The sequence below is a fragment of the Tachypleus tridentatus genome, chromosome 3, assembly GCF_004210375.1.
Source record: "Tachypleus tridentatus isolate NWPU-2018 chromosome 3, ASM421037v1, whole genome shotgun sequence".
Classification (NCBI taxonomy): Eukaryota; Metazoa; Arthropoda; class Merostomata; order Xiphosura; family Limulidae; genus Tachypleus; species Tachypleus tridentatus.
In genome coordinates, this window is record NC_134827.1 from 69,265,125 (window position 1) to 69,282,448 (window position 17,324).

The 17,324-nt window shown below is 34.3% G+C and overlaps 1 protein-coding gene across 2 annotated transcripts in view; it reads right to left on the reverse strand.

Moving 5' to 3' along the window:
• LOC143247085 (outer dynein arm-docking complex subunit 4-like) overlaps nt 1–8,176 on the reverse strand; it is a 28,905-nt gene extending 20,729 nt beyond the window's left edge. Inside the window, exon 1 of one of the 2 annotated variants that reach the window (XM_076494517.1) lies at nt 6,522–8,176. In XM_076494517.1, coding sequence (XP_076350632.1) covers nt 6,522–7,202 — 681 coding nt within the window. In that variant the 5' untranslated portion in view covers nt 7,203–8,176. The remainder of the gene's footprint in view (nt 1–6,521) is intronic. The other variant, XM_076494516.1, reaches the window with a different exon arrangement.
• Between the last annotated feature and the right edge of the window lie 9,148 nt (nt 8,177–17,324).

Consider the following 17,324-nt stretch of genomic DNA (forward strand, 5'->3'; position numbering starts at 1 on the left):
TTTTAAGTTGGCAACTAAAAACTTATGAACAGAATGAAGGTTTCTCCATGAAGTCATCTTTATCATCTTTGTTAGCGTAAATTTTCAGCGTTAGAATTATTGATGCAAAACCCGATGTGTGACCAAGATTTGTTAATATCACGTTCCTGGTGTGGAGTGACGCGTTAGTTATTTCCAGGAACATCTTAATTCTGTCAGCCATACAATACATTTCAATACAGTTGGAAAGAATTGTTTGAATTTTCTGTATGTTTCTCTAAAAACATTTATTGAACCTTCTGTATTATTCTCTATGCTTTGCGTGAGTATAAAAAAAAGGTCATATGAGTTTGTTTGTTTGTTTTGAATTTCGCACAAAAGCTACACGAGGGCTATCTGCGCTAGCTGTACTTAACTTAGCAGTGTAAGACTAGAGGGAAGGCAACTAATCATCACCACCCACTGTCAACTCTTAGACTACTCTTTTAGCAACGAATAGCGGGATTGAGTGAACGTTAAACACCTCCACGGCTGAAAGAGGAAGCATATTTGGCTGACTGGGATTCGAATCCGCGACTCTCAGATTATGAGTTGTGCGTCCTAACCACCTGGTCATGCCAAGCCGGACCATATGAGAGAAGGCTAAGTCTATGAAAGCGATAGTACCAGTTGGTTTGGCCGTAACGAGCGATATGTTAAAGTGAGTTTCACAGTTTAACAGAAGATACAAGAAAAAGAATTTATCTTGTCAAAGAATGTTCGAAAGTAACTTAATCTGTCTCTGTGGGTTTTGATATAAATGAGACAAGTATGTAAAGCTTTGCATATGACTGTGGTAACCCACAGTAAGGAAATTTATCACTGATTCTATTATCATAAAAGAACAGAGAAGAAATACTTTTCAATTGGATTCTAAGTAAACTAAACCAGTCTTTGTGGATTTTTTGACGTAGAAGAGAATTATTTAAAGCTCTGTGTACAATTGTGTTAACTTATTCCTAATTATGTTTTAATAACAAATAAAACAAATTATTCAGAGTTCTGGATGCAACTGTGATATCCTAGCATAAAGAAGTGTTGTATATACGTTTGACTTGTATCTCAAGACGGCTGGTATGGGTATTAAAACTTTTATTAGAATAAAGTAGATAATAACGTTTCGACCTTCTTAGGTCATCTTCAGGTTAACTACTACCAAAACAACCTAAAAATAAATGGCTTAAGTATGGGCAATCCCGTGTCACCAGTTCTAGCCGACGTTTTTATAGCACAGACTGAATCTCAAGCGATCAATTCAGCTTTAAGCCCACCACTATACTGGTATAGATATGTTGACAATACAATTGCTAGATTCACATTTACAGAACACGCATTTAGTTTGTTTAAACCATATTAAGTTCACCTGTGAACAGGAAAAAACAACCAAATGGCATTTCTCAACCTCAAGAACACAAGAACTGATATACAATTCTAAACAGAAATCCATAGAAAAATCACCCATACTGGACTATACAATTTCTAGGACTCAGCCCATGAAACAAAACAAACACTCAACATATTAAGAAACCAAATAAACACAGCCACAAATTTTGCTAACCCGATAAAATTAACGATGAAATCAACAAAATAAAACAACAAATTTCCTCAAGAAAGTGTTGAAAAAATTACACACACCTAGATCAACGGTCAACAACAAACAAACAACAATAAATCCAAAGAAACAACAAACTACAAAAGCTTACACTGCTGCATACCATATATTCCTGATATCAGTGGAAAATAACCAACATTTGGAAAAAAACTTATAACAAAACACAAAATTCCAGTAAACACCAAATGTATTCAAAAAACAGGAACAAAACTAAAGTTCACATTATGTAAAAACTACACTGACGACCACACAACCAACATTATTTATAAAATACAATTCAATAACTGCCATGGCTTCTATATTGGAGAGACAAGCAGAAAATTGGAAATCAGATTCAAAGAAGAGAAAAAACAAAACAAAAAAAAACTTCTTCGCACGTTTTTGAACACTGCAAATCAAATAAACACAACATAACCACAAAAAACACCCAGATACTAAGTAGGGAACAAACATAAACGAACGCAAAATCAAAGAAGCCCTACTTATATATCAACTCAAACCAAAAATTAAACCTATACTAATTAATAACCTAAATGATACTGCAACGCCCCCTACAATCCCATACCCGTTTACACTTTCGTCCCTAAGACGTGTGCTCGGCAACTGTCAGTTGCAAACTCTCTTTGTTAACCTGAAGATGACCAAAGAAGGTCGAAACGTTATCTTTTTTAATTTAATAAAAGTTTTAACACCCATACCAGCCATCTTGAGATACATTTTTACTTCAAGTGGGTTTCTCGTAATCACGTATACGTTTGACTTGTTTTTAATATATTGTGTACTGTCCGTTTATTGTTACTAGCAAGTCACGGACACCTACTGTAAAAGCATCCTAGCCCACATATATAAACGTTGACGAATACCATTAATGGTGTGGAAGATAGTATTGAAGTAAAGAGTAGATGTGAAATATATATATTTTGTTTTTCTAATTGTGATTCAGTTTATGTTGAGCAGACAAGTAGAAGTATGAATTTGAAAGTAAAGAACGTAAAAATGCCGTTGATAAATTAAAATCTAGCGATTTGGACTTGGCAGAACATGTGGTGAACTTTTAACATAGTATTTACTGGGACTGTATAAATATTTAAGTTAATAAAAAAATGAATGAAATATAAGCAAATCTCCTGAAATTGCTAAAAACAAAAGAAGTTTTGAATAAATATTTATATCTTGGTGCCAAAGATGTAAATTTCTGGATATCAATTTTTGTTAATGGCGCCATTGTATAAAATGTAAATTCTATATGTACATTTAAATAAGTTTGTAAATTAATTTTTGTATCTTCTTTGTTTCCTGAAGAAGGTCGAGCATGTTCCATTGGAACGTATTGAGTTTTTTAGCTTTTATTATTGCTTTAACTTTATAGGATAAATAACCATGCATTTTAAAACGTTGGAGTTGTTAACTTGTTATTAATCGGCAATGAATATGGCAGACATTGTTTGAAATATCATTATGCGCTATTATTCGTGGAAGAAAAATATAAGAGACCAAATAAGAAATGCAGCATTTTGAAATACAATAAACCTTTTACTGCTGTCTTATAAAATACATAATTAATTATAATTACATTTTACCCTCTCTTAACAAAATATTCTCAACATAATTTTTATTATAATAAAAATAATATTTCAATAAAAAGTTGTACCACCTAAAAACATAATTAAACATTATAGAAATATATAAAATATATGTAAAACTGTTAATATAAACTGTTCTGAGTCTATTAGACAGTAAAACGCTTTGAAAAATTAATATATGGGTTATCAGGGTTATTTTTAATATAGCTTGAACTTGTGAAAGCTAGTAAGTATGAAAATTCATTTCCATTATCCTTTCTCACGAAGTGTTAACCCTAAAAATAGCCTCTATGCTTCTTTACCCGTGCATAAAACCTGCATATAGATCAGAAAAGTCCTTCAGTGTATCAAAAGAATTTCGTATAGTTTTTAAGAAAAAATTATTTTCTGTATATTATTATGGCATAGTTGTGCAGAGTTGTTAATATACCTGCACGCAAACTGAGCGGAACTTTTCAGCCTCAAAATGTATGCATGCTTTTGATATGCAGAACTGAAGTTGAAATTGATCAAAGGCTAACGGACTAATGAAGTTGGCTAGGGTTAGCATATTGAAATCAATATACAATGTTAAAATCACGCACAAAGTTGCTAACTATATATGTAATATATACTTATTTCAAGTAGTTTATTTTAGTAGCAGTAATGCCATAATCACGAGAATAATGTGGGACTTATGCAAATAGTCATAAATTTGCACTAGAACTAATTTCTTTGCGTTTTGCTTTTTACCCATATCAAAATTTTACTTAACCGGAAAAGTCGGCTATATATTTCATGAAATAAAAGGGGAAAATCTGGATTCTGATAAGTGTACATTCTGGTTCTTCAGTTAAAGCATTATTTCAATGAAGAAAGAAATTGGTTCACCATAAAGAAACAGTTGTTTATTTTAGCACCTATGATTGTTTCAATATAGAATAGTCTTCTTTTTTGCATGTTCTCGAAATTTATAGAATAATCTTGAGAGTAAGAATCAATAATATTTATTTTACGAAAACGCATTAGAATATTGTTGAAACTTCAAGAAACTTACGTCATTCGTATAAAAGCCGAAAGACGGTAGAAAAAGAATATTATTCTTGGATAGCTTCAGTCAATATGTTATAGGCTTCGAAAGCTATAATTGTGATTGACGTATATCAATCGGAAAACCGCAGAATTTGATCAGGAACATTTATAGATTTCGAACATTATAAACTGTTCAACTTCATTGTATTACTTCGGACGTTGCTATTTCTATGAGAACATTATATATCTTCATCGATAAAAAGTGAGCTTGTATCCGGTGTGAAGCTAGCCAAGAAAAAACATTGTTAACATAGGCAAGGCGTAACAAAATCAATTCGGAATTAGTTTACTCGTTGTAAACCTGGATAGTCGGTAAAATATTCAGTTCTAGATCAGATATAAGATTCAGTATTGTTTGTAAGTTTGTAAAACTCTTGTGTATAAACTATAATTTGTAATAATTATCAGTAATAATCGTTATTATAAGTTGTATTTTTTATATTAAAATATATTTGTTTTAAAAAAGAAAATTGTGTGTATCAATTTTGTTGGCAAATACAATAAATTTGATGCATATTAACATTTAATTAAATTCTAAATTAAAATTAAAATTAACAGTTATTTGAAATAGTAATACGTTAACATATCTTTCACAGATGAATAAATACATTTATAAACTTGGACACATGCATTGTTTTTAAAAACAAAAACTAGTGAAGTAACATTGAAACAGGATAAAATAATTGTTTATTTGTTGTTAAGCACAGAGTCACACAATCTGTGCTATGTTCATTCTTGGTATTGAAATTGGATTTTTAGCATTATAAACCCTCAAAGTAGCTCAGTGATATGTCTGAAAGCTTATAATGCTAAAAGCCTGATTTGGATGCCCGTTGTGAGCATGACACAGATAACCCATTGTGTAGCCTTTCGCTTAAGAACTAAACAAACTTTTTTTTTTCCCAATTTAGATTTTAAACCATGAATCCGGTATTGTGGAAAGAAAAATGGTTTGGTTTTTGAAATTTCGCACAAAGCTACTCGAGGGCTATCTGTGCTAGCCGTCCCTAATTTAGCAGTGTAAGACTAGAGGGAAGGCAGCTAGTCATCACCACCCACCGCCAACTCTTGGGCTACTCTTTTACTAAGGAATAGTGGGATTGACCGTCACATTATAACGCCCCCACGACTGGGAGGGCGAGCATGTTTGGCGCGACTCGGGCGCGAACCCGCGACCCTCAGATTACGAAGCGCACGCCCTAACGCGCTAGGCCATGCCAGGCCCCTGGAAAGAAAAAGAATTACGGAAGTTGTAGTTTAGTTTGAGGGAAAATTGGTGTGGTTTGTTATGAATTTCGTGAAGAGGACTATCTGTATTAGCCGTCCCTAAATTAGCAGTGCAAGACTAGAAGGAAAGTAGCTAGTCGTTAGCATTCACCGCCAACTCTTAGGTTACTCTCACCAATGAATAATGGAGCTGACATTATAACGCTCCCACGGCTGAAAGGGCGAACATATTTTGTGGGACAGGGATTTGAGCCAGCGACTAGTCAAGCGCCCTAACTTTCTGGCCATAGTATGGGCTGGAAGGAAAAGATTTAGTTTTACAAGTGCTCTACCATGTCCAAACTTTTTTGAATAAAACGTCTGATTTTAAGTGTGCCTTTGATGGAATTTTGTTCTCATCACTCTGGACTTTATGAATTTATTTATGTATTTTTCCTTCATTTCTTTAACGAACATAATTATCTTGAAGACTTATGACAATTTTAAATGTAACGTGTTTGAAAAATAAACTTCTTTAAAAAAACCCAGAGAGAAAGATGTTCTTAACGCGGTTTTAGTAGTACAAATATCTGGCCCGGCATGGCCAGGTGGTTGAGACACTCGACTCGTAATCTGAGAGTAGCGGGTTCGAATCCATGTCACACCAAACATGCTCGCCCTTTCATCATGAGTACATTATAAAGTGACAGTAAATCCCACTATTCGTCAGTAAAAGAGTAGCCCAAGAGTTGGCGGTGGGTGGTGATGACTAGCTGCCTTCCCTCTGGTCTTACACTGCTAAATTAGGGACGGCTAGTGTAGATATCCCTCGAGTAGCTTTGCGCGAAATTCGAAACAAACAAAACATATAACAAGTGAAAATCTTGATAAAATCATCGCGGAGTTTCGAAGTAACCTTAGTTCTAAACACAGTAAATTAAAGGAAAACTACTTAGAAAACTTATCTTCCCTAAAAGGAGAACTACAGTAACATTTTTTTACCATTATATAAAGTGTTATCAACAGTTTACCTTGTTAAAAAACTGAATGGCGGTTTTTATATTTCCTTGTCGAATCTCATGCTCTCCTTGACTAAAATAAATTGTTGATTTTTTTTCCCCCGGTTTCATTTTACGAATTTCACGTTCTCGCTTGTCTTGCAAGCTAACTTTAATGTCTTTGGTTCCAAACACGACGCTAGCCGCACGATCTTTGTCAGTATAACATTCGTCTTTACTTGGAAAATGTTTTTTGAAACTCGTCGCGGAGGTGCTGCCCTCCAGGGGCACTTCTTCAGCCTCCTCCGAACTTAAGCTGCCGTCTTTATGCTGAGAAGTAAATGAAGGAGGCTTTTTGAACGTTATTTGTTTAGTGATTGGCGAATGAGGAGAACGTGACCCTGACGAGACAGATTCTCTTCGTTTTCCGTCATTGCTCAGCTCTATACTGAGAGAAGGAAAGGTGGACTTTACGTAGGTTGGACGTTCGGCTTGATATTCCTTCGAGTTCTGTCGACTTTTAGTTGAGTAGTCGACATTTAGTGCTGGAAATCGCTTGTTTGCTGCTGGCTCAATGTTAGATTCAGATTCAAGAATACTCTGACAGTTCATAAGTTTCAGTTCCACGTCACTTCTCAAATCTGAATCAGCTGTGATGAATGGACTGCGTTCTGTGGACTTCTGAGGTGATTCTGGCAGCATGTTGTCCAGCATACCAAAAGAAATATTTTAATTATTGTTTCTTCAGAGCTGTTATAAGCTAAACTCGCCTTTCGTACTGATACACCTTATGTCCCTCACAACAGTTGGCACAGATACCATATCCAACAAAGTACATAAAATACACAATACAGACTACTAGTAAAATATAATATTGTTTCTATTTTAGCTTCGTCACCTGTTAAAGTAAGTATTTCAACCACAAACCATCTCAAATAAGGAGATTTTGTTTCAAATCACGACTTGCTATGAAAGTTGCAAAGCTAGAAATATATACAATATAGTATAAAATTGTGTTCTGTTTCGATCATGCGGCAACTGGTCAATATTGTTGCTAGGAAATGGCGTTATACACGCTTCAATGGAGCTAATAAACCCAGTTACTCGTGTAAGCACAGTAGAACACATGTTCACACACTTCACTATTGATTTTTATTTGCTTCTAGTACATTGCTACAGCAACAACACTCACGACGTCTTCACTATGGAATACACTAAGCGATAAATATCGGTAGTCTACATAATCTAATAACATTTGATTGTTTAAATTCGTTGTTGAACAACGTGTACATTATTGATCTTATAAAAATATTTGACTAAGAGAGTATGCAAATGTTCACAACTTAGTTAATGTGAGGTATCATACAAATGTTCACGACTTGGCTAAAGTAAAGTATACTGATGTTCGATACTTTGCTAACGTGAATGTGTTGGATATACAAATCTGTTTACTTTGTGGCTTATTATTTAGTGAATTAATATTTAGTTTTCATAACAAGAGTGTTAAAAGTTAATTATTTAAAGGCAGTAGTTATGACAAGTTCCATTGCGCACCTCTTTACGAGTCGTATATTATGTGTGAAATTTAATTGTTATACGAGGCTTTTGTGATATTGTTAATGTTATCTTATTCGAAGTTTCTGGGGGCCTGGCATGGCCTCACGCGTAAGGCGTGCGACTCGTAATCCGAGGGTCGCGGGTTCGCGCCAAACATTCTCGCCCTCCCAGCCGTGGGGGCGTTATAATGTGACGGTCAATCCCACTATTAGTTGGTACAAGAGTAGCCCAAGAGTTGGCGGTGGGTGGTGATGACTAGCTGCCTTCCCTCTAGTCTTACACTACTAAATTATGGATGGCTAGCACAGATAGCCCTCGAGTAGCTTTGTACGAAATTCCAAAACAAACAAAATCGAAGCTTCTGTCTTTTCGTTATGTTTAATATTGTTGTTACTAGAGGGCTAGATATTTCTAGATTCTTTGTCGCTTGTTACAAAATTCGTCCAGATTCAGAGAGCAACAGAATGTTAAGTTAGACTGTGTGATTGTCAGTGTAGCTGTAATGAGTAACTTAAAAGGTGAAAGTATTACAGGTTTTATCGTAACAATAGTTTGTTTGTAGTTAAGCACAGAAGTTCTCAATGACCTATTTGTGCTTTGCCCACAATGGGTATCGAAACCCGATTTTTAGCGTTGTAAATCCGCAGATATCTCGCTTTGTCACTAAGGGGAGTAACAAAAGAGATAAAAAGAATTTGTCTTTTAAAATAATTGTTTGTTTTTTGTTAAAGTTCACACAAGTGGGTTCAGTGACCAGGGAACACTATAGGTTATCACAGTTGTAACCAATAGTGTAAAGAATGTTTGTACATATGTTTGACTTGTTTTAAGTGTATTACTTTAAAGCAAGTGGATTGTGTGCTATCTGTTTATTCTTTAAATTTATCGCTAACAAGCTATATACACCTACTATAGAGAATTCGATCCCATAAAAACCTGATAGAGGGATTATACAAATGTTCGTTACTTGGCTAACGAGAGAGATTATACAAATATTCAATACTTGGTTAACACAAGGGATTATACAGATGTTCACTTGAGAGGGTCATAATAAAATGTTCACTTGAAGGAGTCAGAATAATAATTACCCTATGATTTGAAAAATATTAATGTTTAGTTCGTATACAAACATTTTGGAAGTGTTTATTATTCATTTAACAGTTGTTTGGTGTTGTTGTTCTAGGGGTGGATAAGTCAATCTTATTCTGGAGAACATATTCACATTTTATAAGTTGTACACAATCTATCAATTGAAAAATCTGATCTTGTGTATTGAACCCCTGTATCTCCTAAAAGTTGAGTTTTTATTTATGTTTATTATGCAGGCTGCAGAGAATATTTAAGAAATATCAGATTTATGCACATGATATTTGTTGTATAAAAATTAATATCATGAAAAATTGGGCCCGGCATGGCCAAGCGTGTTAAGGCGTTCGACTCGTACTCCGAGGGTCGCGTGTTTGAATCCCAGTTGCACCACAACATGCTCGCCCTTTCAGCCGTGGGGGCGTTATAATGTGCAGTCAATTCCATTTTTACGTTGGCAAAAGAGTAGCCCAAGAGTTGGCGGTGGGTAGTGATGACTAGCTTCCTTCCCTCTAGTCTCACACTGCTAAATTAGGGACGGCTAGCGCAGATAGCCCTCGAGTTGCTTTACGCGAAATTCAAAACAAATATCATCAAAATATAATAGCATAATAACTATATCTGGTAGACAAAAGTACTATGATGAACTGAAGTGTATTTTAATAATTAAACTTTGTTTTTTTTAAAAAAGTTAAAATTGTCGATGAACCTCTAGCGACTATCGAAACATTTTTTAAACTATTTATGCTTCCAATCATTTTTGTAATTGGACTCCTGAGTAATAAAATGCAACCAAAAACATTGTAAGCAGAACAGTTAATATCATATCTGCTGAGGGTTCCTGTATATTGCATGAAATATTAGTATTTTACCCCAAGCTCGTGGTCACTGATTAACATGAAGCTCTATGCCAAGCAAAAATAAGCGTTAAGCCTAATTTTTGGTTGACTCAATTATTAACGAATACTCACACTACCGCGCGTACCTGGCAGATGTGTAACAACACCGTTATGCCACTTCCGCCACGCGCAACAATTCCAGTTGTCTGTTACGTTCTTACACTGTTTTATCATTACCAATTTCAACTTTGTTGTGTTGTTTCATTATTTGGACTTTTCAGTAGAGGTTGGAGGAAGGTTATTATAATGGTTATTCTGTTGACTTGTTTCAGCTCAGGTTATTAACCTTACGCTAAAAACACACCCAGTAGACAATATTTCCTGTTTTCAATGGGCACTGTTGCTGAATTTCAATTCACGTTCAATAGATGTTTCTATTTTTAGTATAAATCTAAATTCGTGGCTGAAACAACTTGTTAATTGATTGGTTTTGAATTTCGCGCAAAGCTACACGAAGGTTATCTGCGTTAGCCATCCCTAATTTTGTAGTGTAACTATTGATGAAAGAAATGTACGATCTAAAGTTAAAACTTGAACCATAACCATTGGATAACTGGTGATGACTTTATTTTAAAGGTTGTAATTTGTTAAGATTAAGTGAGGCCATGAAGCACATGCAAATTCCAGAAAATGATAGTTTAAAATCAGTTTAACTTGGTACAAAATGTATTAAAGAAATAAAACAGATGTCTTCTATCAGAAATCTTTTTTTTAGGAAGTTAGCTTCTCTCTGGGATAAGACGTCAAATGATGATGTTTGTACAGTAGTGAAAGGTTCAGAAGATGTACGTATGGTGATGATGATTATGAGGCACATCTGTTGTATAAAATAACTAATTATTATTATATTAACACATTATATTTTATACTATATAAACACACAAGAAAAACTTATAATGGTTACTTGGGTTTATCGTACCTCGAATGTTTCCAACATTTTGTTGGGCTAACCTGGGTTAAAAGTTTTCAAACTAAAGAATGTATTGTAAGATTATCCTGAGTTTAAAAAAATACTCAAGCTGAAGAAAGTTTTAAGTTAACCAAAATTAATTTTCGAATTGAAGAACTTTTGCAAGGTTAACCTAAGTTAAAAATTTTACAAAACAGACAACATTTTGTTGGTATAATCTAATTTAAAGTTCTTAAAACTGAAAAAGTTTTTTTTTGCAGGTTAGCCAAAGTCATTTGCTTAACTGCAAATGTTAAAAAACGAAAATATAACTAAATATGTGCTATAGGTGTAATATGTTCCAAGCAACTTTACCTAAAAAGTCATATGATTTTAAAGTAATTCGGACACAGTTTGATTAACAAAACGTTATATGGTTTCTTAACATGTTACGTAATATTTGCTTACGTTTTGTTAGGCACAAAATTAACAAACTTTATACAGAGCATTAACATTAACAAACTTTATACAGAGCGTTAACAAATGTTCTAAAGCCATTCAAGTAAAATTTAACAAATATCTACCGCACTGTTTCTTTGTGTTTTTAGTAAAAATATTATATAACTTGATTGATTTGTGTCACTTCTTTCATAATTATTATTTTATGTTATATAAGTAAAACAATAACAAGAAAAAGTTTTTCATCTGGATATATAATAGTAGATACCAACTGGCAGTAATGTTGTAGAATGTACCAATGGTCACATAAAATAACTGGAACTACGTTCGTATTATTTGTCTTGATTTATATAATACAAGCAAATAATAACATTAACAACAGTACAAATAAAATCCCGAAACGAGATTAGACTAAATTTTATTTGTAAGAAAGCATTTTCAATACAAGAAAATACCCAAGCAAGATCCATGGTACCAGTAGAAAAGAGGTACTGCTAAACTCGCTCAGCACTTCTGGCTGTGGTAGTGTTTATAACTTCAACCGTGAATGGTGGACTCATTGGCAGCGAACCTTCTTAATGGCTAACCTCCTCGTGTATTATGTAGCAATTTTTTAAAATAAGTGAACAAAACATCGACACGATGATGCCTAGTTTTAACCGTAATTATGAGATCAATTTGTGTCTGAAAATAATGTTATTGTATGTTATCATTATGTGATAATAACATATAGTAACAACTCATCACAAAGACTTCAAGCTCACAGGTATTGTGATTTTCCATTCAGTTTGAAATAAATATATAAGAAGACTTGTGTATTTTTATTCCATAAGGTATATGAAATATACCTTCACTTTAAAAATGCTTTAGAAGATAGTTAACTTGTAAATATCAATTACTATTACTGAAACCCAACTATATATTATTAAAATAATTAAGTGATCAATGTGCTAACTTGATATTTGTGAATTTCGACGTTGTAATTTTGGGGCTGGCGCTATTGAGTAGTAGGTGCTCCACAAGCTGAGACTGGCGATTAATCTAATTATAAATTTATTTTAAACCTCGGACTATTACGTGTCTCATTGATCCTACAGTTAAGAATAACTAGAGTCGGAACTATTTAAATGGTTTAACTAAGGATTATTTCTCAAACTGTTTCATTTTCCAATAGGGAAACTACATTCTTTGTTGGAAAGAATATTTTTAAGACTAAAGAAATGATGTATCAGTTGGGCCTAAATCAATCTCTTAGCTTAGCTAAGAAATTCTGGTCACATACACACGCGAATAACATTATCGTGGGCAATAGAACCTTAATTTGTGGACTAGCTAAGAACACAGAACCATTGTATTTGTCATATAAATCCGGAGTCCTATTGGGTTCCAATTTTAATGATATCGACGATTTCAATATTCATTATGTCAGTGTACGTGCAATATAGAAATTAGGCTAATGACTACGGAGGTGTAACAAAGATTAGACTAATAACCATGTATGTGTAACAGAAATTAGACTAATGACCATACAGGCGATAAGGAAACTAATCTGTAGTAACCTGGGTGAAACAAATAGATAAGTTTTACTGTCTTTCAATTTTAATTGTGAATGAACAATCATTTTAACCGTTAACATCCTATTTACAAAGTTAAGAAATGTATAAAAGATAGTTTCTTTCTTGCATAAAGGAAGGTGGAAGAAACACGTTGATTCATAATTCCTGTATCCCGTCACTGTTGTCACAAAATTTTAAACAAGGTAGTTTTTCGGATCTCCTTCAATTAATCTGTTTAAAATATAAACATGTTTATATATTGTTAAAGAAATACTTTGATGAAACTGACGTGCCTAGTTAAATTATTTTAATAACTCATTTTTTTCAAACCATTACATAACATAAAAACAATGAAATTAGGGTTTATTAATTTCCGCAGATTCGGTGAACTTCAACTTGTTTAAGGTTATTTGAAGGAAGTTTCGAATTTTTACAACGGTTTCTGAACCCTTCGCACTTTCAAAGATAAATCACTTATAACTTTCTAGAACTATAAAGGGATAAGAAAAACGTTTAAAATAGTAAACAGAAGAGGTATTGGTGAAATAGAAAGAACGTAGACATTTTATGACAAATCTACAAGTAATGAAGCAATTGTGATACTTCGTTGAAACAGAGATCTGAAACTCAGTGAGTTTGTTAGTCTTACCAGGTATTTAAGTTATTTGTATCTATATGACAACGATTTCTAAGCATACTGAAAACATTTAACACGTACTACGCGTTTTAACAGAGCAGAAACAGACGAATGCTCTGTTGAAACGTGTCATGTATTACTTTTTTCATTATGCTTGCAAATAGTTGTGTTATACATACAAGTCTTCTAGGATAATGTGCTTCCGTACACAAATATTTAAAAGTTATAGTTGGATGGATTCTCTTATATTATTTATTCATCTTTTATTTTTTCTGTTGTATGTACTGTGTTATCTATTAGTAGTCTCTGACAATACTCATTTACTCAAATATTTTTAGGCCTTATCTTTAAAGATCAAACTGCGAGCAGCATAATCAATTCTGAGCAGATTATTTTGATAATATCATTATGAAAGAAGTTGACCCATAATGAAACACGAGTTCCGGAACTAAATATCTTTTTCATAGTTCTAATATATCTAGGTATTAGAGAACTTTTACAAAGGTTTATTTGTTTTCTTACTTAATACACTGATAGTATAACCAGTTTCTTTGCTGGATTTCACTAAAAGCTATTAGAAGGCTATATCTGCTAGGCGTTTATAATTAATATTAGACTAGAACCTCGAAGAAGGTGTCTATGTATACAACTGACCCACCACCAAATCTAAGGCTACTCTTGTTATATCGAATAATGTAATTTCACTGTAATTATTATAATGCATCTAGGACTTTCAACTATGGAGCACGACTTATGGTTTTAGACAGTAACAAAACATGAACAATAGAGGAATTACTGGTTTGTTTAGTAGCGAGAGTACACGTAAGAAATCAGAGCTCCAGCAGCACGCCATTACAAATATCAACTTTCATCTACCTAACCCTTCAGATAACCAACATGGACAGTAGACTCACTCGTTTCCAAACCCTCAAGCTTTCTAGGCAGATTTCAGAACAAATGTATTGACCACTATAAAGTGCTTCTATACATAACATTGCGTAATCTCATTCCAAGTCCTCATAACCGTGAAGGTGCAGGATTGTTTTTTTGTTTTTTTAATTTCACACAAAGCTACTCGGCTGTATGCGCTAGCCGTCCTTAATTTAGCAGTACAAGACTAGAGGGAAGGCAGCTAGTCATCATCACCCACCACCAACTCTTGGGCTACTCTTACCAACGAATAGTGGGATTGACCGTCACAGCTGAAAGGGCGAGATGTTTGGCGCGACGGGGATGCGAACCCGCAACCGTCAGATTACGAGTCGCACACCTTAACCATGCCGGGCCTGGAAAGTGCAGGAAGAGAGAAATGGAAAATCTGTATAATGTACAGTAAAAACCGAGTACACTTATGAAAACCAAACATGCTAATTTAAAATCACTGTAATCAGACACAGATAGAATATAATAAAATGTTTAAGAAAAAAAAAAAAGATTGAAGAAAGTAATAATATTTCTCCAAGAATAGAAGTGTCTACTCAAACTTAGAAAGTAATGAAATAAGAGAATTAAAAACATTAAATAGTATCTGTAATCTTGAAGACAATTCTGCCATATTGGATATTTCTAACGACGTTAATGAGGAATTCACTCTAGTCATTAACTAAATACGGTGTGAAAAGCCAAGCATGTAACCAATAATAGAGAGAAAGAATCCAAACAGCCCAAAAAAATAAAATTATCAATTAATCAAACTGGGGTACTAGCTATATATTAATGACACCCCAGATTTTAGCAGACATTTGCCACTGTAAACTTCAAATTCAAATACCTAGTTAAAGGTTGCATCCTAATCCAAGTCACTGACCCAAAACCTTTTAACACCTTACTCCAATAATGGCCCAAGGAAGCTTTTAGCCCTGATAAAAGTAAAATTACCAGGTTTAAAACCACAAAGGCAATAGTCATACCAGATATAAACATTGACATAAATATAGATGTCATTAATGAAGAATTAAAAGAACAAAACATAGTTCAGAACAGCAGAGAAGATTACGTCCACAAGGACGCAGAAACCTACTAACCACGTAAAAGGTTAAACTTCAATAACATAAGAATATCACTGATCTCATTGACAATGCAGTTATCCTATGGTACCAAAGATTGCAGTAGAGAAGACAAATTGTTAATTAGTCACACAATATTTTAACTGTCGGAGATATGGTAACATGTTAGCTGTCTGTAAGTCCCTACCAGGATGTGTCGATTGTAGAGGTGAACATTTAGAGTCACAATATAAAAAAAGAAAAAAATGTTCAACTCCTAATTGCTGTAATTGCAATGAAAACACACACAAAGGCTGTCAAAAACAAACAAATAAATCAATAAATTTATAATAGAAATAAAACAAAACACAAACAGATACACTCACAACTGACATAGTTAACCGACCTCCTCCACAAACACAAAACAAAATAACATTAAAACATACAACGTGGCTACCAAGACCAACACAGTGGATACAGGCAACACAACTATATGAAAATAAATGGACTGTACAAACACAGACTAAGTAAAAAGAAAAGGGAAGCAACAACCAACGCATACTACAAATAAATAACGATTCACACCCATCACGACGGCAATCACTAACATATTCATAACGATAAAAACTAAACACCTAGTATAAATACTACTCCAAATAAAACAGGTTAGATAATTTGTGCTTAAAAACTGGCAACGAATAATAACCATCCATATGATTATTTCGAAAACTTGGGCTAGACACTGTTAATCTAGTTTGTATCTGCACCTTCTCCTCCCATCTTGTTTTGTTGCTCTAAATCAGCCACCTTTAACCAAAATGTAAAAAAAAACTAAAAGCAGTCCACCATTGCTTTTAAGTGAAGGCATAGTAATTATTTCAGACCAACAGCTCACGCGTGCACAAACATTGTGTTTAAAACTGGGCATACGAGGGCTGTTCAAAAAATACGTGGACTGACGTCATAAAACAAAATGTACTTTATTTAGAAGTTACAGGTCTGAGACCCCTTTAAAGTACTCTCCTCCCCAACGCACACACTTATCCCAACGGTGTTTCCACTTGTTGAAACAGTTCTGGTACGCTTCTTTTGTAATGTCCTCCAGCTCCTTCGTCGCATTTGCCTTAATCTTGGGAATCGTCTCAAATCTTCTTCCTTTCAAGGGTCTTTTGAGTTTGGGGAACAAGAAAAAATCGCAAGGAGCAAGGTCAGGTGAGTGGGGGGGAAAGAACAGTGATAGAGTGTTTGGCCCAAAACTCACAAGTTCTGAGGGCTGAATTTCGCAGCAACGCAGTGCATCTTCAATTTTTTAGTCAAAATCTCGTAACAAGATCCAACTGATATCCCACACTCTTCAGCAAGCTCCCTGACAGTCAGACGTCGATTTTGTCGACGTGTGTGTCGTCAGTTGACGTGGAAGGACGTCCAGGACGCTCATCATCTTCAATGGACTGTCGACCATCCTTAAAACGTTCATGCCACTTGAAACATGCCGTACGCTTTATAGCAACATTACCGTAAGCCATGTTAAGCATAGCAAAAGTTTCAGTCGCAGATTTTTTAAAGTTTAACACAAAGTTTCACAGCAAATTGTTGCTCCTTCAGGTCATTCATTCTGAAATCCGCTAAACGAAAAAAATCACACTTCACTTAAAACTGCGTAGCTAATACACAAATGAAGATATCTGCAATTGGGAAATGGCGTCGTAATCAGCTGATCTGTGCGAACCTAGCAACACCAAGCGGATTCCCCTGGAACCAACTGGAG